This window comes from Marmota marmota, unplaced genomic scaffold, assembly GCF_001458135.2.
Source record: "Marmota marmota marmota unplaced genomic scaffold, marMar, whole genome shotgun sequence".
Classification (NCBI taxonomy): Eukaryota; Metazoa; Chordata; class Mammalia; order Rodentia; family Sciuridae; genus Marmota; species Marmota marmota.
In genome coordinates, this window is record NW_026000057.1 from 6,064,567 (window position 1) to 6,088,244 (window position 23,678).

Sequence of the window (23,678 nt, forward strand, 5' to 3'; positions counted from 1 at the left end):
CGCCACCCCCCACCACAGGATAGGAAACCTGTGTGTTAAATATCCACCAAGTCAGTAGTGCAGTACTTCATGCACCTGATTTATAAAATGCAGTTTGGGCTTTAGAACTTTTCACTTGGTTGCACAGATGTCGGGTGAAGGCTGCCTGTGCCTGGTGCTCATCCTGGCTCTGTGAGGGATACAAAAAGAGTCGTGGTCCTGATTTCCACACAAAGGCAGGAGAAGCATCTGGGAAGGTTGAGATGGATTGTTCTCTGATGGCATGAAGGCAGTGAGAGGGTCATTCTCCTGGAGAGGAAGGTGCAGCGTGGGACTACGGTACAGTAAAAATGGATAGAATATGGGGTCAGTTATAAAAGAAGCAGTCAAAACTGTGCCCAGGAATATGGGGAAGGACAAGGAAGCTGCTTCAAGAAGTTGCTTTGAGCTGAAGAGGCTATGTTTGTGGTAAAGAGCATCTAGGGTTGGCGAATGGTGAACACCTGTGTGTTGCAAGTGACTGAATGAGGGGCTGGGTGCAGCTTTCCTACCATGTACAAGGTCATGGGTTCAATTCCCAGCACTGCCCAAAAAAAAAAAGTAATAAATAACAGATGGAAATAGGCAGCTTTTGAAGCTATGCTTTCAAGTCTCTCTGTGTTACCATAGTCCCAAAGCTACAGGTCTAAGGTACTTGAGAAATATGTGTTCGTTGTTTAAACTCTCTCCAGGAGTCTTTAGCTTTTTGAAATTTGGAACTGTTAAGGAGTGTACAGTTCCAAGTCTTCAAAGATCTACTTTTCACTGGAAGAGAAGGAACATCTGGAACATCTGTGCCTCTAAGTCCAGATCACTGGAGCAATTTGACTTTGGTTTTCTAAGTAGTGAACTGATATGGTGCTGGATTAGAGAAGATTGGGTTGACCACAGACCTAGAGAAGCACAATAACCATATCCCTAGTTTGGGGTTGTGGCTCGTTTTGGGGTGGTTGGTATCATTTGGACTGTAGTCTCAGAAGGGTGCAGAGTGGACTCTGTTCCCCACCAGTCTGGAGCTGGCACCCTGGCCATCCAGGACTGGGTTGTTGTGCATTTGATGTTCCATGTCTTCCGTCCAGTAATCATCTCCTTCAAACTTGTGTCCTTAGTCCGAGCCAGACCCGGCCATCTATGGTCCAGTGGCTTAACCCACAGTCTCCAACCACACCAAGCTCCAACCCGGCTATCACACCTCCTTCACCCAGAATGTCAACTTTCCCCCTCTCTCCTGCTGCTACCATAGTGGACAAGCCGCCGGAAAGGTATGTGGAGTATGATATAAAATACGATGGTGGCACACAGATGGTGCTTGATGGACTTGTGTGCTCCAATTATAAAGCAGCTTGTCCAGGTCCCTCCACCCCAGCATCCTGAACTTTAAGAACAATGCTTATGACTCTGTATCAGGCTGTGCCTCAGTTCAATACCAAGTACAGTCCTCTCAGTATCCTCTGGGGAGTCCTGGTTCCAGGATGCTCTGAACATACCAAACTGAACCAGTGGCTCAAGTTCCTTATATGCAATGATGTAGTCTTGGCATATAAACTACACATGTCCTCCTGTATACTCATGCCATAGCTAATACAGTAAAAATGTTAAGTTGTTAACCCATAGTGACAAGAAAATTGTGTATACGTATTCAGTACAGATGCAGTTTGTTTAAGTAAGATATTTGATCCATGGTTGGTTGAAAATGCAGTTGGGAACTCTTGGATACACAGGGCCAGTGGTACGTTCTTCAGAGGAATTTGCCTTCTATGCAACCTGCTCGAACCTACTGACTTTTTGGTGCTGGTTGTGCATTTATGAAATCATTTAGGAAGAACTTCTTGTACATGAATATAAAACACATTATTTGTTTTAAAGGAGAGCAAACTGGACTCTAGAAAAATTAATTTACATGCCGTTTAGTAGAGCTGGCCTTCAGCATACCTGCCTGCCTGGGTATCTTGGCATTAGTGGCTTTCCCTGCTCCAGGGAGGTGGGGCATTTTCTTCTGCATGAGTTTGGAACTGGCTGTCTGGTGTCCATCCTTTTCCATAAGGGTACAGAGGATATTCAGATGAGGGGTGAAAAATTAGCCTGGTGTGCCTTTCTGGAGAAAGGGGTCGAAATAAAGATGACCCAAGTTGGAAGGACAAGCTCCTTCCAATGTAGTCCACACACAAACACACACACACACACACACACACACACACACACACGGGGTCAGTGGCTCACTGTGACCCCACTTTGTATGTGTGTGTGTGCACACGCACGTGCATTCCATTTCCCTCTGCTGCTGGCCTCTGGCTCCACGTGCTGGTGCGTTTTCTAATGCACAGCTGAAGTGCTCAGGAACCACCATGCTCTGTGGTCTCAGCAATGCTCAGCAATAGGAAACAGCATCCCACCAGGCAGGGGGAGAGTTAGGTGAGGTGCTTCAGTGACAGCTTCCCAGAGAGCATCCGCAGGAAAGGTTTGCATTGGAAACCTGTCGTTTATTTGAAAATCAAGTGCGGTGGCTTTGCCTCATGTTCAGAGCCCCGAACCCTTCTTTTTCAGAAGGAGCCACTCCACTGGTGACATAAGTAAGATTTAGGAAATGGGGTCTGGGAACTGGGAGGCCCCTCTCCCCACGGGTTTTCCACATTTTCATTGAGTCTTTTTCTGTCCCTTCTGCAGCGTTCTCAGTCGGAAGGCCCGTGCAGTGTACCCTTGCGAAGCAGAACACAGCTCCGAACTGTCTTTTGAAATAGGAGCAATTTTTGAGGATGGTAAGTATTAGCATGTTCCTGGTAAGATGTGTTCTGTCACCCCAGGATATCTCTACATGGAGTCCACAGTTGTGTACATTCTGTGTACATTGTGGTGATCTTTTGATGATCTGGACAGGAGAGAGCTGACCCCTTTGGCTCCCAGGCCCTGAGCACCCTGTGCCTGGTCTTGGATCCCATTTCTGCTCTCGTCTTGATTATTCTACAGTCCCTTTACCTTGTGGGGATCTTCCTTGAGGTCCTTGGTCCTCGTGGAAAGAAGCTAGTGCCACCTGGAGTTAATACTTCTGATTTGCTTCCTTTGTTTTCTGGGTCTCTCTAACCAAGCCTCCCAAATGCTTCAGGTTTACCAAATCTGTGCTCTCAGAAAGGAGTCTCATGTGCAGAGCATTTTGATTTATAATCCCCTCACCATCTCGCACTTCACGTTTTTGCCAACTTGAACACTATGTGAATCTCTAGATATGGGTATTGGCTTTGCATGTTGGAACAAGGGTGTAGCTTTTTGAGGGTTTAATATTTTCACACAAGCATTTTGCAGCTATACTTGGTTTAATATTTTAGAAATTTCTCTTATGGTTCAGTGTATTTTTTCCCCTGGCTCCTGATTTCTACCCTCTCTAGTCCTGCTCATTATGAAATTCATTGGTTGCTGTGGAAACAGTGATGTTGTGTGTGGGTGGAGCTCCCCAGAAGAATTCAGGGGAAGCTGGGCGAACCTTGGATGTTTGGAATGGAAGGGCTGATTAGCCAGCATGTTTGGAGTCTCTGCAATATATCCACGCAGTGCCTATGGTGGTGTGTCGTCAGTAATGCAGCATTTGCTGGCAATTATTTTTTTAGAAAGGATGTTGACTCATTTAGAATAGATTTCTATATGTGTTTGTACGTGCTCCTGAGAGCCAGAGACTCTGATAGCATCAGAACACCGACACCCCCTGTACAACAGGGTTATACTTTATGGAAAAATTTTATTCTTGGGTTAGAAGCAAGATCATTTCTCATCACCCTACCATGCATGCATAAAGTTTTGCCAGGAGAGTGTGGCCACACAGATGCCCTGTTCTAGGCCTGTCACACATTGGCATAGTAGATGGCAGATGGGAAAGCTGAGATGATAGTATTGAAATTCACCCATTCAAGAAATGGTGAAGTATTTTTGCTTTATGTGTTTGGATCCAGTTAGGGTTCTCTGAAATCCCTTGTACAGTACTGTTTGTGATATAGTTTCCTTGGTTGAATGTGTGTCTTACAACGATGCCTTAGGCTGCAAGTAAAAATAATCGATGCAACTGACTAATCAGTCATACAAATGTATTAGCTTTTAGGATCATAAGTCTGGAAGCAGAGTGCTTCAGGGTTGATTAATTCATATTCTGGAAGAAGTCATCAAAGACCAAAGTATTTCCAACTCTCCACTAAAATGTTGTTAACTTGTGGATGTGGGCCTTGGACTGGTTTTCCTGGTAGAAGCAAGGTGGCTGCCGCAGTTCTAGGCATTGTGGCCCTCTCAATTCTAGCTGACGAGAGTGTTTCATTCTTATGTTCTTTTTTTTTTTTTTTAAGAATTAGAAAACTTTTCCAGAATTTTCTTCCTACTTTACCTTCCCTCACATCTCAGTAGTCAGAACTGTGTCAAATGCTCACTTTAAACGTATCACCAGGATTGACTTAGACCAGTGAGAATCTCCCTGGGCATAAGACATACCCTCTGGGGCCAAAGCCATGTAAATGAGGGTCTCATGACTAAACCAGATTCAGGTCTGCTAGCACACAGGGAAGTGGAAAGGCTGACAGATTAGGAGATTTGGATTCTCTAGCTCTAAAGGTCCTCAGTGACTTGCAAAACTTCCTAAAAGAAGAGTCTATGTGTCTATGCACACATACATACCAGATTCTCAGCATGTCTTTTTTAAATACTTTAATTTTGTTTATTCATTTCGATGTGGTGCTGAGGATCGAACTCAGAGCCTCACACATGTGAGGCAGGCGCTCTACCACTGAGCCACAACCCCAGGCCCCTCAGCATGTTTTTAAAGGAAAAAGTACATTATAAACTGCAGCTGTTTTGTCTAAGATCAGCCCTCAGCTTTTGCTCGTTCTCTGCGACCCTGGACAGTTTCCTTAAGTGTTCTGTGCATCAAATTCTTCATCTGGTCTCCACGGATGTCTTCCTGATGGCTGTTATATCAGGAGAGCATTTGGGTTCCCAGAAGGTGGGGCTTTGGGTGATACAGATGTTTGAGGGACATGCTGCTGACCAGGATGCCCCACTGAGCACACAGTGAAGTGCCCTGGATATGGCCACGTTCTCAGCCAAGTCAGGTCTCCCTCAGATTTGGTGCCTGGAGTGGTGGTGTCCAGCTCTGGCTAGATTTGCCGGCTGAGGCACCCAGGGTGTGTCAGTGGTTCCTCAATCCCTCCCCCAAGGTTCTCTACTCCAAAAATGCCTTGTTGATGCCTTCTCCACGCCCAAATATGTGTCTCGTTTTTTCCGTAAGCAGTGCATCTTGCGGGATCCTCTTTGATTCTTTTATAGTGGTGCAGAGAATCTTAATGGGAGGTATTCATAGTGGCACAATGAAACTTGCTGTTCCCTGGGGATGGTTCTTAAAGGGCACAGGAAGTTGTGTGTTTATACCTTCCTATTCTGTGCGCAGTTGACCTCGCAGCCAGCTAAAAACATGTGCTTGCTCAGAACACATCTGGTGGAGTCCTTCCTCCAGTGGCTGCGGGGTCTTCCCTTCTGACCAGCACAGCAAGACTGAGGGGTGCATCTTATGACCATAACTTCTGTGGAGATGCCAGTGCTCAAAGTGGCCACTGTTTACAACTTGGACCACTGGAATGTCACCAGGAACAGCCCCTTTCTTCAGACCAACAACACTTAAGTGTTCCCAAAATATCCAAGACCTTTTTCCTTTGTCACTTACCCAGTAGGAACCGCCAGTATTCATAGGATACATGCTCCTGCAGTGCATTCCCTTTTGTACTCCTTCAGGCAACAAAGAAATCCAGCTTATGACATTTAGTGGCCTTTGGTGAAAACAAAACCCAGGTCAGAGTGACCCCTGGGCTGCAGTGCCTGTACTTATATGGTTTGGAATATTTACAACAGTGAGAAATCCTAAACCAGAGTGTGGAAAGGGATCTTTTAGTAATTATGTAGCTCTATAACCATGCCTTGCTCTTCCGCTTGGGCCAGTTCTAAGTTCAAATTCTTCGCTGAAGATTTGTATCTGCACTTCCATAACCCACCAGGAGGGCTCTGTTTGTAAGGTCTCAGGGCAGCTGATGTTCCTCTGACTGCCCCAGGGGCCTTTCCTTTTTCTCTGGACCTGGGGAACCCCCAAAGTTTATTTTGCTGGTGGCCCTGCAGCCATCAGACTCTCTAATCTGATGGGAAGTGGTTGCTTCCCCAGGGCTTCCCAGCAGGACCAGAGTCCTAGCTGGGCACAGGATCACCAGGAGCTGGTCCATGCTCAGCAGCAAGCTGGTTTCCTGTGGATCCCAGGCTTTGCTGGCTTTCACATGTAGACAAGATGTCTTCATTGCTTGGGGAGCAGCAGGTGTAGGCTAGAGTAACCATTAAAATCTGCTGGTGATTACACTTTAAAGGTCTCAAATAGAATAATCCTTAAGAAGCTGTTTGGCATTATCTTGGAAAGTGGATCATGTATAGACCCCACAACCCAGCAATTTTATTTCTAGATATCTTCCTAACAGGGAGAATCTTGAAAGATCTTAAGTACCAGACGATAATACCATATTCCATCACATAAACATTACAGATTTTATACTAATTGTCTTTTAAAATTTTTTATAATTAGTCATACGTGACAGTAGAATGCACTTTGACACATACAGAAATGGAGCATAACTTCTTATTCTGATTGTATATGATGGAGAATCACAACGGTCAGGTAGTTATATGTGCACCTAGGGTAGTAATGTTCAATTTATGCTAATTGTTTTTTTTTTTTTTTACAAAAAAGTGAGGTGAAGCTTTTATTGAAAAAATTGTGCTGATATTACTTAATCATTTATTACTAAACTGGTTTTCTTACAAGATTAGGAATGCTTGTGAATATATGTTAATGTGATCATTCAGTAAAATATGGTGTAAAATGTGATTCTGGTTAAACAAATAAATAAGCAAAATAAATAGTATATTATTTGGAATAGGGCATGTGATAGAACTATTTTAACTGTGGGCTTAGCTACCACAAGCCTACCTGTGGGCATGGTGCAGTTTCTAATTTGGTGTTTATCACACTATGATGAAAATTCAATGATTTAAACATTTGTCACATGTATAGGTTATTATGCTAAATGAGAGAACCCAAGTTTTTTCTAATGAGCTATCATTTACCTGAACACGGAGGGATTAATGTGGAGGCTCTGAGAGAATGGGTTAATTATCCAGGGTCCTGCAACCATTCAGGAGTCAGAAATACCTAGAATGATGTTTGACCGACTATCTGGATGCTGCTGCCTAGCCAAGTTGACAAAATCAACCACTGCATTGCTGCTGGCAGAAGCTGTTTGGTAAACTAAGTATAGAGAAGAGCCTGGGGTGGGTATTTGGGGTTCAGTGCTTCCAGAGAGGGAGGGAGACGTTCTCAGTCTTCGCCTGCAGCCTCTAAGCCGCCTTGTGTCAGGTGTTCAGCCTTTTCCATCCCATTCCACCCCACCTATGATCTGGGCTTGGCCACGTTTAGGCTCTTGGGTATTACAGGATGTCCCCTTGGTCCCCTCCCTAGGTGACATTTGTTTTGCTACTGGTTTTTACCTTCTAGGGAGGTGAAGGCTGGGAAGAAGTGAATGAGGGTGTGCACTGGTCTCTGGTCTGTCCTGGGGCGGAGTTCCCAGTTGCCCCTGGTTTCCATTCAAGCACCTCTTTCCCCACGTTGTGGGAATCGCCTTTCCCTTCCGTCCAGCTTGTCCTTTATTAGAGCCTAGTTTCTGTGCGTGTGTGTGACATGCGCACTCAGGAGGAGAAACACGCACCCGCAGGTTGGTTTGTATCAACTCCTGGGGGTTAGCCATTCCCCAGTGGTACTCGCCATCACGTGCTGGTCTGCAGTTTCTTCCAGGCCTCTCACTGAAGCTCTGAGCCCCTTTCCACTCTGGGGCCACGTGGTCACATCTCTGACAATGCTTCTGCATAGGATCCAAGTCCTTTTCCTTGATGGTGACTGCACCCTGGTGGCTTGGCCAGCTTGAACATTTGGTGAGAAGCCTTTGAGAAACAGTGTTAGGGTGAAGGTCATCCAGGTCAAGAGGAAGGTTCCACATCACCTTGAGAGCACATCTCTGTCATGTGTTGATTCATTTTTTTTAATATACAAACAATTATGTGTCTGACACTGTGCTAGGTGCTGTGCTTGTGAATTCTCATGCTGTGTTATGTATACATTGTATGCTCTTGTGTTGTGGCCTGAAGTAGGAGGGGTTCACGGCTCTTTCATGCACACTGAATGTGGAGGGTGGATGGCTGGGGTCTCTGATCTGGTCTGGAGCCCTGGCGATGTCCCAGCAGGAGGGAATGCTGAAGCGGACTCCCGAGGTGCTGTCCAGGCTTGGGCAGGGGGAGAAGAGCATTCAGGAGGTCTATATGTATCATACATGCCTTGAAGCCATAGGTATGGTGAATGTAAGGAAAAAACAAGGCCAGTTTAATGCAGACAGCTGGAATCACACATCTCTTCCAAGGGAGGGGGATTGAACGGCTACTTCACTGCAAAGGACCCTAGAATTTTATCAGGTCTTCCAAACTGGAAGTTGCTATATATTAGTGAACAGTGAATTCATTTTGCTGAATTGCAATCAGCATTCCAATAAATAATAAGGAAGGAGGAGGTTGTCTGCAGCAAGGGTTGGTATCATCCAGGAGATGTGTGTTGTGCTTGTGTGTGTGGCACTTGGTTTTTGATATAAAATGGTTCTCGTGTTGGGATCAGAAGCTCATTTCAGATCTGGCTCCTGAGTTGGTCTTTGGGGTGAGCCAGTCCCCTCTGTAGGCCCATGATGCCTCTTCTGCTCCTGGCCATGGTTGGGGGCCACAGCTGGGGGCTAGAAATGTCTCAGTATTTGATTTCCAAACTCTGCTGATGAGGGCCTTGACCCTGTGCCCTTTGCTGTCCAGCCTGTGGTCATTCCCTTATGTGTCCATCATGGATATTTATGGACACTTGCAGTGTGTCACGCACTGTGCCCAGATGTGTAAGGCCCAGGCCTGCTCTCTGGACCTCCCCATCCAGCACAGAAGTTAGACCAGTGCCTGGACAATGCGTGTAAGGCATGTCAATGCTGAGAATGTTGAAAGTGGACTCCACCGTGGAGGAGCCACCCAGGTCTCTAAAGAGAGGATCACCTGGTGGAGAAGTGGGGGAAGGGCATTCCAGGAAGAAGAAAGTGTGTGTGCAAAGACCTGGAGTCTGAGTTGGGATTTCTCTGGACAATCGGTCGACATGCATGATGGGCTGGTGGAATGTGAGGGGCTGCTAGAGAAGGGGGGCGAGACCCTGTGCACCAGATCAATAAGAAGCCTGGCTTTAACATTAAGCAGGGGAACGCTATGCTGCACCCTGTAAGGTAGGAAGTTCCCCGAGAAGCTTTCACACGGTGGTTGGAAGGGGCTGGGGGACCACTTAGACCTATTATCCTAAGGTAGGTGGGTTAGGTTGTGGTGGCCAATCCAGGATGGCAGAGCCCATCTGGAACCCTTGTGGAGATTTGTGACTAGATATTCTGGAAGGGGACCCCATTCTCCATGGACCCCTCCCTGGTCGAGTCTGTGAGACCCAGCAAACACAGCACGTTGGTAAGTGCTTTCTCTTCCTTTTTAGTACAAGCTTCAAGGGAACCTGGCTGGCTGGAAGGGACTCTGGATGGCAAGAGGGGGCTGATTCCACAGAATTACGTCAAGCTGCTGTAGCTCCTGGCCCTGGAGGGCCCCACTGCCCCGCACCTGAGCACCTGCTGGGAGCGACACCCACATCCTCACTGGGAATTGCAGATCACCATCGGCACTCCAGGGCCAGGGAAGGTTCCAGAACTCACTGCATGGGACTGTGTAGGTTTGTGGATCAGAAGAAATCAGGATGAACAGGACAATTCATTTGGCCAGCATCCTGACTGGGATTTTTAATTATCCAGCCCACTGAACGAGAGGGAGGGCTGCTGTCTGCCCCCGGCCGCCCCCTCTAGGAACACGCCACCAGACCCGGGAAGGATCTCTCCTCCTGCACTCCTGCTGCTGAGATCTTAAAGGGAACTCTCCTTCCTCACTGTGCTGGGTCTGTGGGGTGTGTGCTGGGCCCTGGTGGCCACGGTGGGGAGGGGGCTGCTGCGGTGCAAGAGAATTGTCTCGACCTAGACAGGAGCAGGGAGACGCTCTCTCGGAGCCAGCTCCTTCCTGGACCACCACGCTGGGCCTCTGCGCTCACTCCACCTCCACCGGGCACATGGGCATATTTATAACCGGCTTTTCCTGGTGCTCCTCACCTGTGTGCTGTTTGTACAATGTCACCTTTTGGCCCCAACTTCTCTCTGTAAATGAAATAAAATGTAATTTACTATTTGACTGGTCTGGCCTAATGTGGGGAAGAGATCATGCAGTTCATTCCCTCTGTAATGATTCATGATATTGGATGAAAAAATCGCCTCCCTCTGATGCCAGCGCAAACTGACTTGTAGAATCAAGTCAGTCAGTTTGATGGGATCCCTGACTGTTCGTAGCAGGGCACATTCCTAGGGGCCATGGGTGGTGAAGGGGTCTGCTCTGATGTGTGAAATCTGAGGGGCCCCCTCCAGCATCTGCACAGGACTTTTCCCCAGAGGCTGGCAAGAGGAGGGGAAGTTGGTCCATCAGCTGCATCCGTGCTGGGTAAGTCTCTCCCACGCCGCCCGACCTGCTCCCCGTCCTCCGGGCCTCAGCATTGTTCTCTCCATCAGGATTAAGCTGGGCTTCAAGGAAGACCAGACCATTTCCGGAGTAGCCTTGACCCTGACCTGGCGATGCTGCCTCATTCCCCCTCAGCTTCCAGTTCTGGGCACAGGCTCAGCCTCGGGCTCTCAGGGAGCATGGAGCTCAGTTTTCATGGTCTCAGGATTCTGAAGCCAGTCCTGGGCCAGAGGCTGCTGGTGGTTGGGGGGTGGGGGTAGGGGCAACTTGTCTCTTCCTCATGGGAGATTCTGGGCCTGTTAAGATTTCTGAAGAATTTATCAAAAGAAGGATGTATCTGTTGCCTCTTCCTCAGATAAAGTGACTCAAGAGCTTGCTGTTTCCCTGGTTAACAGCTTCAAAGTCGCTTCACTTGGACCATGTAAAGGGCATCGAGTTTGGAGTTGCTGTAGATTGGACCTGGAATGTTCTCCAAAGGTCTGTGTCAGAGGTTTGGTCCCCAGCCTGTGGGTTCTATTGGAACGCGGTAGAACCTGTGGTGGGTGGCTAGGGGGAGGTTTTAGGTCATTGACGGAGTGTGCTTGAGGGGGATTGTGGGACCCCAGTCTCTTCTATTTTGTATCCTGGCCATGAGGTGAAGAGCTTGCTCTGCCCCACATCCCTGCCATATGTGCTGCCTCACTACACGCCCAAAGCAACGGGGTCAGTTGGTCATGGATTGAAACCTCTAAAACTGTGAGCCTAAGTAAGTCCTTTCTTCTTATAATTGATTATCTCTGGTATTTTGTTACAGTAACAGCAAGTCAACTAAGATAGAAATCATATGTACATGGGGAAAAATGTGCTTGTTGAAAAGCACCTATGTTGTCAGTAAAAGTAAGGACAATTTCAATGCACTGGAATTTAAAATACAAAATCACAGGCCTTCTGGAAAGTACTGAGACTGCTGAAGATCCCAGGACCTTCCTCCAGCAGCCGCCCTGAGGCCTGTGCCTGGACCAGCTGTGCCTGGAGGTGAGGTGGAGAACCTTAGGGCTGCTGTTTCCTGCCCCTGCTGTGGCTTAGGGGTATAGAAGGGAAACTAGACTCCCATGAGGAGGTTCCTGGTGTGTACTGCTTTGCCAAAGCCGCTGTAGGAGGGGCACACCTGCAGGCAGGTGCAGTGAGCTCGGCTCTGGGAGGGACTCCTGGCATCATCCCTGGTCGGTGCAGCCCTTGGGGGATGCACATGGTGCTGCAGAGGACTTGATTTATTTGCTTCTTCTGGAAAGATTTCCATTGTTCACAGCCGGGTACACCTCTGAAGTACTTTACCACCACTGGGTAAGGAAGCCACCAGCTACCACTGACTTTGGACTTCCTGTGACCTTTGGAGGTGAAATGCCCAAACAGAAGTAGTGTGTCCAGTATGTAGTACGAGCTTGGCTGAAGGGGACCTCTGGTCCCTTTTTCATGACTGTATGACTGTGACTTGCATCCTTTTGTGAGGACCCTCTGTTGCAGAGGATGCCAGTGTGACAGGACTTCAGGGCAGTGTGGCTGTAAAGGTCCCCACAGCCCTAGGAGCTGCAGACTTGTCCTGTGCTGATTGGGGAGAACAAAATAGTGCCAGAAAGGAACCAAGGGTGTTTCCCTGTGAGAATGTGACCCATGAGCACAGTGTGGCCGCGCTTGCCAAGGCCACTGGGCAGAGAGCTTTCCCCTGGGCATGACCCAAAATATACTTAGTAAAGGACCGGGGTGTTTACTTACACTGGTGGATCATCTTCATTCCTCCAGAAGAGGAGTGGAGTGTGTTTTGCTAGATGGGTGTGGCTGATTCCCTGAACCTCTGCAGGAAGGGGGGCCCCGCCTGTTGTGAGAGCCCCACCCTGCTCAGGGCTCTGGCCCTCGGTCCTATGCCCTCAGCTCCAGCAGCACCAGTTGTCACTGCTTGGACCAGCCTGTGTGCAGAGGGGCAAGAGGGTAGTTTGGGCAAAAGAAAGAAAACAAAAGATTTTGTTTCCTGTTTGCAGGGGGCTGCAGGGCCTGCCACTGCTGCAATCACCCAGAAGGCCTTCCTGGGGGTCCCTGCACGTGAAGGGGGTGCCAGGTGAAAACAGTCAAAGAGCCTGTGGGAGCTGCAGCCCCCCTCGTTCCTTTGTAGCAGCAGCAGAGTTTTCAGAGTCAGTAGGGATGGCCATGCGGGGGGGCGGGGGGAGCGGTCTTGCAGTCATGGATTTTCACTCCTCCTCTCTTTACAGTGACTGAGAGCCAGAAGGTTACCCTTTTTATAGATGAGAAAATGGAGTGAAGTGCTTGCTTGGGGTCAGTAAGCTAATTAAACGCCCATCCTGCTGCACCATATTGTCTTGGGACGGTAGAGGACAATGACCATTATGCAGTGTGCCCACCCTGTTCATATGTTGAAGCCCTAGCCCCCCTACATTTGAATGTGACTTCATTTGGAAATAGGACATCCAGAGGTCAGCAGTGAAACAGAGCACAGCCGGGTTGGGCCTGAATCGGGTATGACTGGCATTTTTATAACAAGGAGAAATTTGGACACTAGGACAGACAGACATAGAAGAAAGATAAGGTGAAGAAAGAGAACAGATGGCCATCTGTGTGTCAGAGAGGAGAACCTGGAATAGTTCCTTTCTTTAGAGACTCGGAAGGAAGCAACCTTGCTGACACCTTAATCTCGGACTTCTGGCCTCCAGACCTGCGAAAAGGTGCATTTCTGTAGCTTAAGCCCCAGTTTGTAGCACTTTGGTCCAACAGCCCCAGGAAGCTAACACAGGGGTACGGTACACGACTTGAGTTAAAACAGTCTACTGTGACATCCTGTTTCCACTCTTGGGTACCTGGTGGCCTTGGCCAAGCTACTCAGCCTCTTTATGCTTCAGTTTCCTTCTGTGAAATGGAGAGTGTCCCACCAATGTCTTGGGGTGCTGTGACAATTAGAGAACAAGATGTGCTTGAAGAGTGCATGGCAGGAAGGATGGCAGAGGTTGGGCCGGAAGGGCCCTGTGATGGTGGGTTAGTCTGTGTTCCTTTCTCATATCTTAGCCACTGCTATAGTTTGGACCTGGGATGTTTCCTAAAGGCCCATAGGCTAAAGGCTGGGTTCCAGTCTGACATGCTACTGGTATTTGGTAGTGGAATATTCAAGAGGTAGAGCCTAATGAAAGGAGGTTAGGTTATTGGGATCCTGGCCAATTTTGCATGTCTGTTTCCTGGCCACTGAGGTGAGCAGTTTTGCTCCAACATGATGTTCTGCCTTGCAATGGGGCCAACTGACTGTGGACTGAAACCATGAGCCAAAACAACCTTTCATCTTCAACTGTTGATGTCTCGGGTATTTTGTCATAGCAATGGAGAGTTAACACAGATACCTCTGCTTCCTTCTAGTGTTGCTTCTCCAATGACTCTTGTTCTTTGCCCCACATTGTTGAACTTCTCTCTCCTTCCTAAGGGTACTCTGTCTCTATAATCTTGGGCTTGTCCTTTTCCCCATTCATTTCAGCATTGGGCATTTCCTCATCTTTTTTTTCAAGTCTCTCAAAGTCAGTCTGGCTATTCCTTCTTTGACCAGATGGTTTCAGTGGTATCTCAGGTCTTCTTCAGTCACCCAGCTTCCTTCTCTCTCTCCTCTCTGAAGACATTATTCCAGGAGAGTGTCCTCAGCTTTCCTGCTCCTTGCCCTGCAAATGTCTTGTCAGGTGTCATCACTTTCTCCTCCACTGGCCTGGGCAATGATTTATTGCTACCCCGATTTGGGCAGCCCAGCACATTCTCCCAGTGCTTTAATGTCTGGTTAAAAGTATCTTAGTCTACTGGTTAGAGGAACATGTGGGGGAAAACTTTCTGTTAGAAGTTCCCCCTGATTATTTGATGATTCCTCAAAAAGAGACCTGAGCTTTGAACTTGGGGCAGTGAATAGACACGGGATGCATCGAGACAGTGTGGTGCCTTGGGTGGGTATCTGGATTTCTTCTGTGGAGAGTTAGCAACAGTGGAATGAGAGGAGCATGATCTGCCCCAGTTGGGTCAGGCTGGCCTGGGGCATGGAAGATCTCCAGATCTAAACCAGGGGACACTTGGAAACCAGTCTTAGCAACACATGTCCCGCAAAAAATAGCTGAGTGACTGCTAGTGGTAGGTTGATTTAACGATCCCAATCTTTCATCCTTCCCTGGATCCTGGGGCTCTCCATGCTGACTATGGGCTTTACCTTGTAACTTGCTCTTTTGACCAGAGGATCAAGAGTAAAGTTGATGCAGTCAGAAGCTTCAAAAAGCCACCATCTGTCTTAGAACCCTGCCAGAGGATGAGAGGCTACACGGAGCAAAACCATCAGAGGCCAGACAGCAGCAGGATGACCATAAATATATGGACAAGCCCAACACAGCTGAGCCCGGCAGAGATCTGAAAACCCGCCCCTCCCCCAGGCGGACTCAGAGACTCAAGAGAAATAAGTGGTGGGTGATTTAGGCAACTATCTAGTGGAGTGGTTTGTTAAGCAGCAGTAGCTAACTGCCTGCTGCTCTGCCCCGAACTTCTTTGCTTCATGGTGGTGAATGCCCTGTGCTGAATGTTGAGTTCAGCTCTTCATCTTCTCTCACCCAACACTGTTTGAGAAGCCAGTTTTATTTCCAAGTGCTGCACTCCCAATTGTGAATGGCTTAAAATTAAAGTGCCAGAGACTTGTAATCAAGTCATTTCAATATGTATACATGTGTACAGTTTATCAAAAAGTACGTCAGCACAGACTTTTATTATAAAGGGACAGTGTTTTCTATTTGGGGGGGCGTTCAACATACAGAAGCAAACCCGTCATATATGAATACCTATGGTTTTTCTGCTCTGACCTACAGTAGTTGGCCGCCTCTGGGGCAGAGGCAGTTCTTAGCTAATGATTCCTAAACGTGGAGCTAAATTCTTTGGGCCTGAAAATGCTTTTAGAAATGCCTAGTATGAAATAAAGGCACCCTTGATCCAAGAATAAGGCAAGGTAATTCAGAAAGCCCATCCACCCTAACCAAGGGTGTACATGGGGAGGGGGTCACTCAACAGGCTCACAGCCAACATGGCTTTAGTTCAAGTTCGGGCGGGAATCCTTGGGAAAGGCACTGCTCTGAGTAGATCCAATTTCTTAAGATTTCAAATATAAAATTGCCTTCACTTATAGATGTTTTATAAACAGTGTTTTTGTGCCTCTCTTCCTATGCTGTGGTCAGTGGCTATACTGTATGAACCAGAATTATGTCCACTGCATTAAAGCAGAGTTGAATTTGTTTATCAAGTGGTGTTATCTCTCTGAAAGCAAGTTATTTCGACAATTTCCAGTGAAAGGACACATTAAAAATGTACTTGAGTTTATCTTGTGGTAAATAGCTGTTTTCCATTTAAAATGAGCTGGTAATCAGTACTGCTCTTTTGGTGATCTTTTTTAAGGAGTGGAATCAAGGTTGAGGAGCCCATAAGGAGTGTGGGAAGTATGGTGGCTGGGGGAAGCAGATCTCTCTTCAGCCCAGGGTACCGGGTTAGAATGAGACCACTCCAAGACAGACGGGGCATCCACTCACGTGAGTCTCATAATCTGCATCTTGAACAGGTTATTCTGTGGTTGTGAAGATAAATGAGATAATGCAATATAGAGTGTTTGCACAGCTCCAAGGTAGCAGATATTAAACAGTTACAGGGTATTTTAGCTGAACCACATATTGGCAGTAAGAAGATATCCAGTCTCAGAAGAGAATTTACGTATGGGCCAACATAGGGCTCTTTCTAATGTTGGACAAAACCCCTGTTATTCCGTCTTGGCTCTAGGCGGAAGTGCATCTAATCAAGATCTGGAAAGGCCCGGCGTCCAGGTGTCCCTACAGACATTCAAATGAACCGTTTCCAAAACAACAGGTGATTAAAGTAAAGGATTTATTGTAATCTGCTTACAGTCCTTTGCAAAGACAGACATATGTTTTTGCATAAAGATATAAATTGCTTCATTTTAAACTAATTTAGTGTTTTTTTATAATTATATGAAGAAGTTTTGGTGAATTATGAATTGTACCAAACCAAGATTTTTAAGAGCAATATGGTACAAAAATAAGAGCAGACAGACAATTTGGACTGGGACAGGCATTCAACAGTGAATTTAGAATATGGCTTTGCTGTTTCATCAAGCAAAGTTACCCGGAGACACACAAAGAGCCAGTAACTTTGTTAATACAAAAAGCTGATGCAGACCGTCTTCATCCCAAACCTGGTTAAGCTCAAATTCTTGAAGTCTGAACTTGAAGCTGCTTTTGTAAGCCATTTCTTTTCCTGGATCGCCCAGTCTGCATGCTATGTTTTTATCACCTTCAGAGTGTGGCTTTCATATTGCTGTGCATGTAAGTTGGCTTTATTTAAAGATCTGCCTATAAATTAAATTCTTGAAATTGCAAATTATGTAAGAAAAACTCCTCCCTCTGAGTGCAGCTTTCACAGGTTTCCCCTTGCATAAGGCAGGTGTCTTTGGAAAGACACAAGGTAATGTTGCCTGCATGGTGAACCCTGGAGAAGTGTTGATCTGACGCTGCCTTCTCTTGGCCTTGGACTTGAGCTACAGCTTTTAGGTTTTGGAAAATAACGATTTCACCGAGTACCTGATGATGATCATCACCACTTTTAAAAGATTAATTTGGCCTCTATTCAAAGTATTTAGTGCAATCATATCATTTCCCCAAAGATCTACGTTTGCGATCTGGGGCAAGAGAAAAGCCATAAATTGCATCAGTGCCAAACAGATTAATGAATTAAAAATTTTAGTGCCACTGTCTTGCTTATATGATCTGTAGTGTTTTTCTCCAAAACTGTTTGTTTATGTATAAAATTTATTTTTAAAACCTACCTTTAAAAAAATCTAAAAACCCTCTAATGATCTCCCTGTCTCCACGCCATTCTGAAATGACCCTTGCCAAGACAGCTCGTCCCAGTACATCCTGCCACGATCTACATGTTCCCATGACCAGTTGCAGGAGTGCAGAACCCTTTCCAGGATCAGAGGTGACTAACTGATCTTTGACAGACGTAGAGTGCATGACTTTTTTTTTTCTCCCTAAAGGAGAAAATTGGATTTTCTGAAATGGGAGGATTGTGCTCTCTGAGCCAAGTTTCCAGTCTCCCCCTCCGAGAGCTGATTCTGCTGCTTGTGGAAAAGGGGGAAAGAGGCAGCTTTTGCAAAGATGAAGCACTCCCAGGACCTTCTGTCCCATGGGTGCTGTCAAATGACACCTGCAAGGAGCTGCAGACACCGCAGTGTTGTCCCCCGATGGAAGGAGGATGAAGCAGAAACCGGAAAAACGTGCTCAAGTCTCTCCAACACCACAAGCGGGAGACCAAGAACAGAACAAAAAGTACAGAAAAAGTAGAAAGGCTTAGAGACAACCCAAGAGGTTTAAGTGAGGTTATTTACAACAGAGACTGTAAAATGGTAAATTAGATATGAAGCTAAAAAGGCACAGCTTTCCCTTTCTTAAATACACTGTAAACGGTTCATTATGCATGCATAACATTTCACTTTACAAAAAAAATTTTTACCTTGTTTAGACAAAGATAGTACTTAAATAGTCTCCAGCAAAATAGAATTCTTTCAAAAATACTTTCCCATTCATCCTATTCACCATTAAAGTTTTTTTTTTGTTGTTTTTTTTCTATGTGTGTCATTTACAAAAGTTCCTTACACCTTATTTTCAGGTCCTTCACAATTTATACATACAGTAATGTACAGCACAGCAAAAGACTGCAAAAAATTATCTGTAAAGCCAACACAATAGATACTAGAAATCGAAACCAAGGCATTTGTTTTAACATCTTATCCATCCTAATTAAATAATAAATGGACGCTAAGAGTGTGTATCCGGTGATGGAGAAGAACGCGCCCAGAGCAGGCCTGTTCCACGCCATGTGTTTTGTTATTACACAACAGGAATCTGTATATGTTTTTTCTTTTTGTGTGTTTTTTTTAAATAACAAAAAGAATATTAATGCCCCATACTGACTATACGTTTTATGTGCAAACCAAGGGTAAGCTTTAAAAAGTTCGTTAGTCCTTGAACCCTTTTAAAACAAGCGAACGATACCAGAAACTACATGGCATAGTTAAAACTTCCATCTGTTAAAATATCAAAATCAGAGTTATTGACTAGATATGGCTTTTCATCCAGAGGAACAGGAACGTGTTTCTAAGCATCGGGGAGCGGAGAGGGAAGAATCCTTTAGCCTGCTCAGGTCTGGCCAAACCCAGGTCCAAAGGCTTTCCCGGCTCCAACCCCTGGACATGAGTTTAAGCTTGAGAAACTGCCGAACGAGTGAATCAACCATCACATGTTAAAAATATGATCTCGTGGGTCCTTCGCAGGTATGGAATAACATGGGGAAACTTAAGGCAAAGTTCTTCTGGTAAGACGTCTTCGTCACTTCCTGTGAAAGTAAAGGGGCTTGGCGTTGCCGGACTCCACCTTTGGCAGCTGGTCGCTGATGATCTCCACCAGCATGGCGGGGAACTCCACTTTCAAGGCCTGGGACTCGCGGAAGGTGTAGAAGCAAAACTCCAGCAGGTCGCTCACCAGCTGCAACAGACAAGGAGCGTGAGGGAGCACCTCATCCCACCTCCCCTGGACCTCCCGTGAGTGACCGCCCCCGTGAACAGAGAGCAGCCAGCTGGGAAACCAGGCCACAGCTTAGCCAAGTCGTGTGATCGGAGGTGCTCCTGTCACCTGTGGTGTAGTGTGCCTTTCGTGTGGAATGAGCTCAGATGAGGTATGTGATGGTCGTGCACTGACTATCAGAGGCAGTGGCAGGAGTGCCTGGGTCACCGAACAACTCTCATCAGAGCCTCATTTCTGAGTCTCTGGATGCTTAGGGCCCATAAATGGCAAGAGGGTGAGAAGCAGGACAATGCTTCATTGGGGTGGTGTCCCCAGCGCCAGGCGGCCCACGGAGAAGCCAGTACTTCCCCCAGCTTCAGCGCTGAGGCTCCTCAGCCACTCTCTAAGTTCAGGCTGATTTCCAGAGGTTGAAAGCATCCCACTGGGGCCTGTCCCTCCACCTCATTTTCTCTGCTCTGATTCAAGAACTGGTTTAACCTTCCCTGGACCCAAGCCACTCCCCAAGTCTGTAAGTTAAAAGCCATAGATAAGATTAGCGAACCCCCAGAGGCTCTTGTGTTAAGGCTTGCTCCCCCCATGGTGGTGCTATTGGGAAATAGTTGGGGGTCTGCTTTTGAAGGAAAAAGTGGGACCAGACCCACCCTATCCCCACTACCATGATGTGCTGCCTCACCACAGCCCTAAAGCCAAGGGACCTGCTGATTGATCATGGACTGAAACCTCCCAAACAACCCTTTTTCTTTACAATTATCTTCATGTATTTGTCACAGTAATGGGAAGCTAAAACGCACCATTGTGAGACAAATGGCTTTTGGTCCTTTCCTGCTGTATTGCAGCAGATGATATTAACATCGCCTGCATAAAATGACTCCAATCTTGAAGCAGATTCTGGTGAAACTGCATCTATATTTCCCCTCAACTTTTAACTACCAAGGTTGAATAAGACAGTCAAGACCTTAAACACAAGTCAAGAAAAATCTCATCCAGGAAAAAAAAAAAAATGGTCCGTCTGTTTGTGGCTGTGTTCTTCCTGCAAAGTGGTTTCCCTTAGATTCAGTGAGTGTCCTGCCCCCATCGAATGCTGGCTCGGAAACAGCACAGCCACTGCCCTCTGGACACACCACCGTGTTCACACCATATTCATGCCTCAGTTTCCTTGTCTGTAAGGTGGGGATACTGACAGTACTTAAGCCTCAGAATTGTTCAGAGGACTGAAGGGCCCAGATGAATGGCTCTGAACCTCCCCCAGCATGGAGCAAAACCTCTCCACCCTTAACCATCAAATGACATTTCTCTGGGACACAGTTTGCAAAGCCTGCTCTGGGTCGTCGTCACAGGAGTTGGTCCTCAGGTCTCCCTTCAGTAGAATGGGGAAGTGTTTCTTATATTTTGTATGTGGAAGGCCAGTGGCTATCGAAGCTAAACTTCCCTGGGTGTGGTGCCTCCACTGTCAGATATCCTGCTATGGGGTGTGATACCCCGTCAGTCAGCCGCAGAATCCTGCAAACTTACTGCAGCATTTAGGATCAAGTTCACCGAGTCCCTCCATGGCTGTAAAGGACTTTCCCCCCCACCATTGGCAAGGTGGCTGGCTGGTGTGTGTACCACCACAACAAAGCAAGACAAGTAACCAGAAATCAGCATTGTAACCCTGGTTTGGGAAAGCATCTTGCAGCCATCATATGAATTTGGACTGGTCTGGGGTGAGAGAGCCCCACAGACCTTCCACTGCGCTGGCTCAGAGGGCGCTGATTTGAGAACCTGGCCCAGCAGCGTGACTGTGACCCCAGCCTGCCAGGTGCCCTGCACTGCAGGGGGCAGTGTTGTGACACAGAGGCTGCTGCCCTCAAGAACCAGAAGACTGGACGCCTGGCACAGTATGCCCAGGCACCTGTGGGCTCAGGCCAGAGCCGGGACTAAAGGTAGGTGCTCCTGTGGGTCCTGCTGTCCTTCCCGCTGTGCTCAGGTGCCGGTTACTGACCGAGCAAGGAGTCACCCCAGGGTTCCTGCTGTTGCCCTGCTGACAAGGGAGAACTGGGGTGCCCTCGAGCTATTCCTCGACTCTAGCTATCACCCTGCCCTTCCACAGTTGGGAAGAGGATGACTTTGCCCAGCCCTGGCCAAGGTTCTGCTCCAGGGGAAGCTCTACAGCCAAAAATGTCAGAGGGGGAGAGGTTGTGGCTGTGGTATCCTGGCTGGGCGCCGTCACAGAGGCCGTGTGTTACTACACACTGCGTCAGGTCTGGGTGAGAGTGAAACAGTGTCCTGTGGATTCCTGCCACTGCTGCTCCCTGGGCCTCACCCCTGACTGGTGAAGACAAGTCTCCAGGACCCTGCACACAGCTAGGGCCACAAGAGGCCCCTGATAGCAGCAACAGTACCTGAGGAGACCCCCATCACTGCCATTGTACAGGTAGCCGCAGAGCACCCGACACCCACTGCTGACTATACCACACCTGCTTGAAGTGCTAGCGTCCCCACTGTTGTGTCACCCACAGAGACAGTGGGTATCCAAAGGTCCCAGGAATGTACTGTATCATTAATCACAACCCCCAAAACCGAGTGACTATATTATGGTGCGCAGCTGGAATCAAAGCCAACATTCCGTAACAAACTGACACCCAAGGACATGGTTTCAGGAGGATGCCAAAGTGACAGAGCTATGTAGTCCGCTGGATGTGCACACAACACAAGAAATATGAAGGGGGGAAAAAAAAGGAGTAATGACACTTTCAAAAGAACATAACACCCCTAACAACAGATTCCAAAGAAATACAGAGGAAATACCTAACAGTGGATTTAAAAGAGTGATTATTAAAAAGCTCAGTGAAATCCAAGAGAATAAGATAAATTAGCAGCATATGAATAAGAAATTCAGTAAAGATATTGAAAAGGAACCAAACACAATATCCATTCATGTTCAAAACACTAGAAAAACTAGGGATAGTAGGAACATACCTCAATATTGCAAAAACAAAATAGGGATGCCCTCTTTGACTATTTATTCAACATAGTCCTTGAAACTCTAACCAGAGCAATCAAATAAAAGAAATTAAAGGAATACAAACAGGAAAAGAAGAACTCAAACTACCTCTATTTGCTGATGACATGATTCTATATTTAGAAGACCCCCCCCAAAAAAATACCAGAAAACTTCTACAACTCTAACAAATTCAGCGAAGTAGCAGGATGTACAATTAATATCCATAAATCAACTGTGTTCCTATACCCAAATGATGAATCAGCTATAAGAGAAATTAGGAATAACTATCCCATTCATAATTGCCTCAAAAAAATACCTGGGAATCAATCTAACAAAAGAAGTGAAAGACCTCTACAATGAAAACTATAGAACACTAAAGAAAGAAATTGAAAAAGACCTTAGAATATGGAAAGATCTCCCTTGTTCTTGGGATAGGCAAAATTAATACAGTCAAAATGGCCATACTGCCAAAAGCACATATAGATTTAATGCAATTCCTATTAAAATTTTAATGACATTCATCATAGAAATAGAAAAAGCAATCATGAAATTTATTTGGAAAAATAAGAGGCCCAGAAGAGCCAAAGCAATACTTAGTGAGGCATCACAATACCAGGCCTTCAATTTTACTATGGAGCCATAGTAACAAAAAAAAAGCATGATAATTAGCACCAAAACAGACATGAAGACCAGTGGAACAAAACAGAAGACACAGAGACAAATACAGTTCTCTCATACTTGACAAAGGTGCCAGAAGCACACATTGGAGAAAAGATAGTCTCTTCAAAAAAATGGTGCTGGTAAAACTGGAAATCCAGATGTAACAGAATGAAATTGAATACCTTTCTCTCACCCTGCACAAAACAACATGAAGCGGATCAAAGACCTAGGTGTTACACCAGAGACCTGCACATACTAGAAGATGATGTAGGCCCAATACGCCATCATGTTGGTTTAGGAACTGACTTCCTCAATAAGACTCCTAAAGCACAAGAAGAAAAATCAAGAACAAATGGGACGATAGCTAGGATCAGTGGTGCATGCCTGTAATCCCAGTAGCTCAGGAGGCTGAGGCAGGAAGATCGCTGGTTCAAAGCCAGCCTCAGCAATACTGAGGTGCTAAGCAACTCAGTGAGACCCTGTCTCTAAATAAAATACAAAAGAGGGATGTGGCTCAGTGGTCAAGTGCTCCTGAACTCAATCCCTGGTACCCCTCCACCCCCAAAACTAGAATGGTATCAAACTAAACACGTCAAAGAAACAATTCTTTTTTTAAAAAATATTTATTTATTTATTTTAGTTTTAGGCGGACACAACATCTTTGTTTGTATGTGGTGCTGAGGATCGAACCCGGGCCGCACGCACGCCAGGCGAAC

General features: G+C 46.5%; 2 protein-coding genes across 4 annotated transcripts in view; one reads left to right on the forward strand and one right to left on the reverse strand.

The window, feature by feature from the left end:
- Positions 1 to 10,362, forward strand: part of Arhgap10 (Rho GTPase activating protein 10) — a 258,740-nt gene extending 248,378 nt beyond the window's left edge. Inside the window, exons 23-25 of the mRNA XM_048813852.1 lie at positions 1,128 to 1,280; positions 2,683 to 2,774; positions 9,626 to 10,362. Of these exons, the coding sequence (XP_048669809.1) occupies positions 1,128 to 1,280; positions 2,683 to 2,774; positions 9,626 to 9,714 (334 nt within the window). The 3' untranslated portion in view covers positions 9,715 to 10,362. The remainder of the gene's footprint in view (positions 1 to 1,127; positions 1,281 to 2,682; positions 2,775 to 9,625) is intronic.
- A 6,223-nt stretch (positions 10,363 to 16,585) lies between these two features.
- The window catches only part of Nr3c2 (nuclear receptor subfamily 3 group C member 2), a 325,701-nt gene continuing 318,608 nt past the window's right edge, over positions 16,586 to 23,678 (reverse strand). For all 3 annotated transcript variants that reach the window (XM_048813488.1, XM_048813490.1, XM_048813489.1), the window contains exon 9: positions 16,586 to 19,280. In XM_048813488.1, coding sequence (XP_048669445.1) covers positions 19,125 to 19,280 — 156 coding nt within the window. In that variant the 3' untranslated portion in view covers positions 16,586 to 19,124. The remainder of the gene's footprint in view (positions 19,281 to 23,678) is intronic.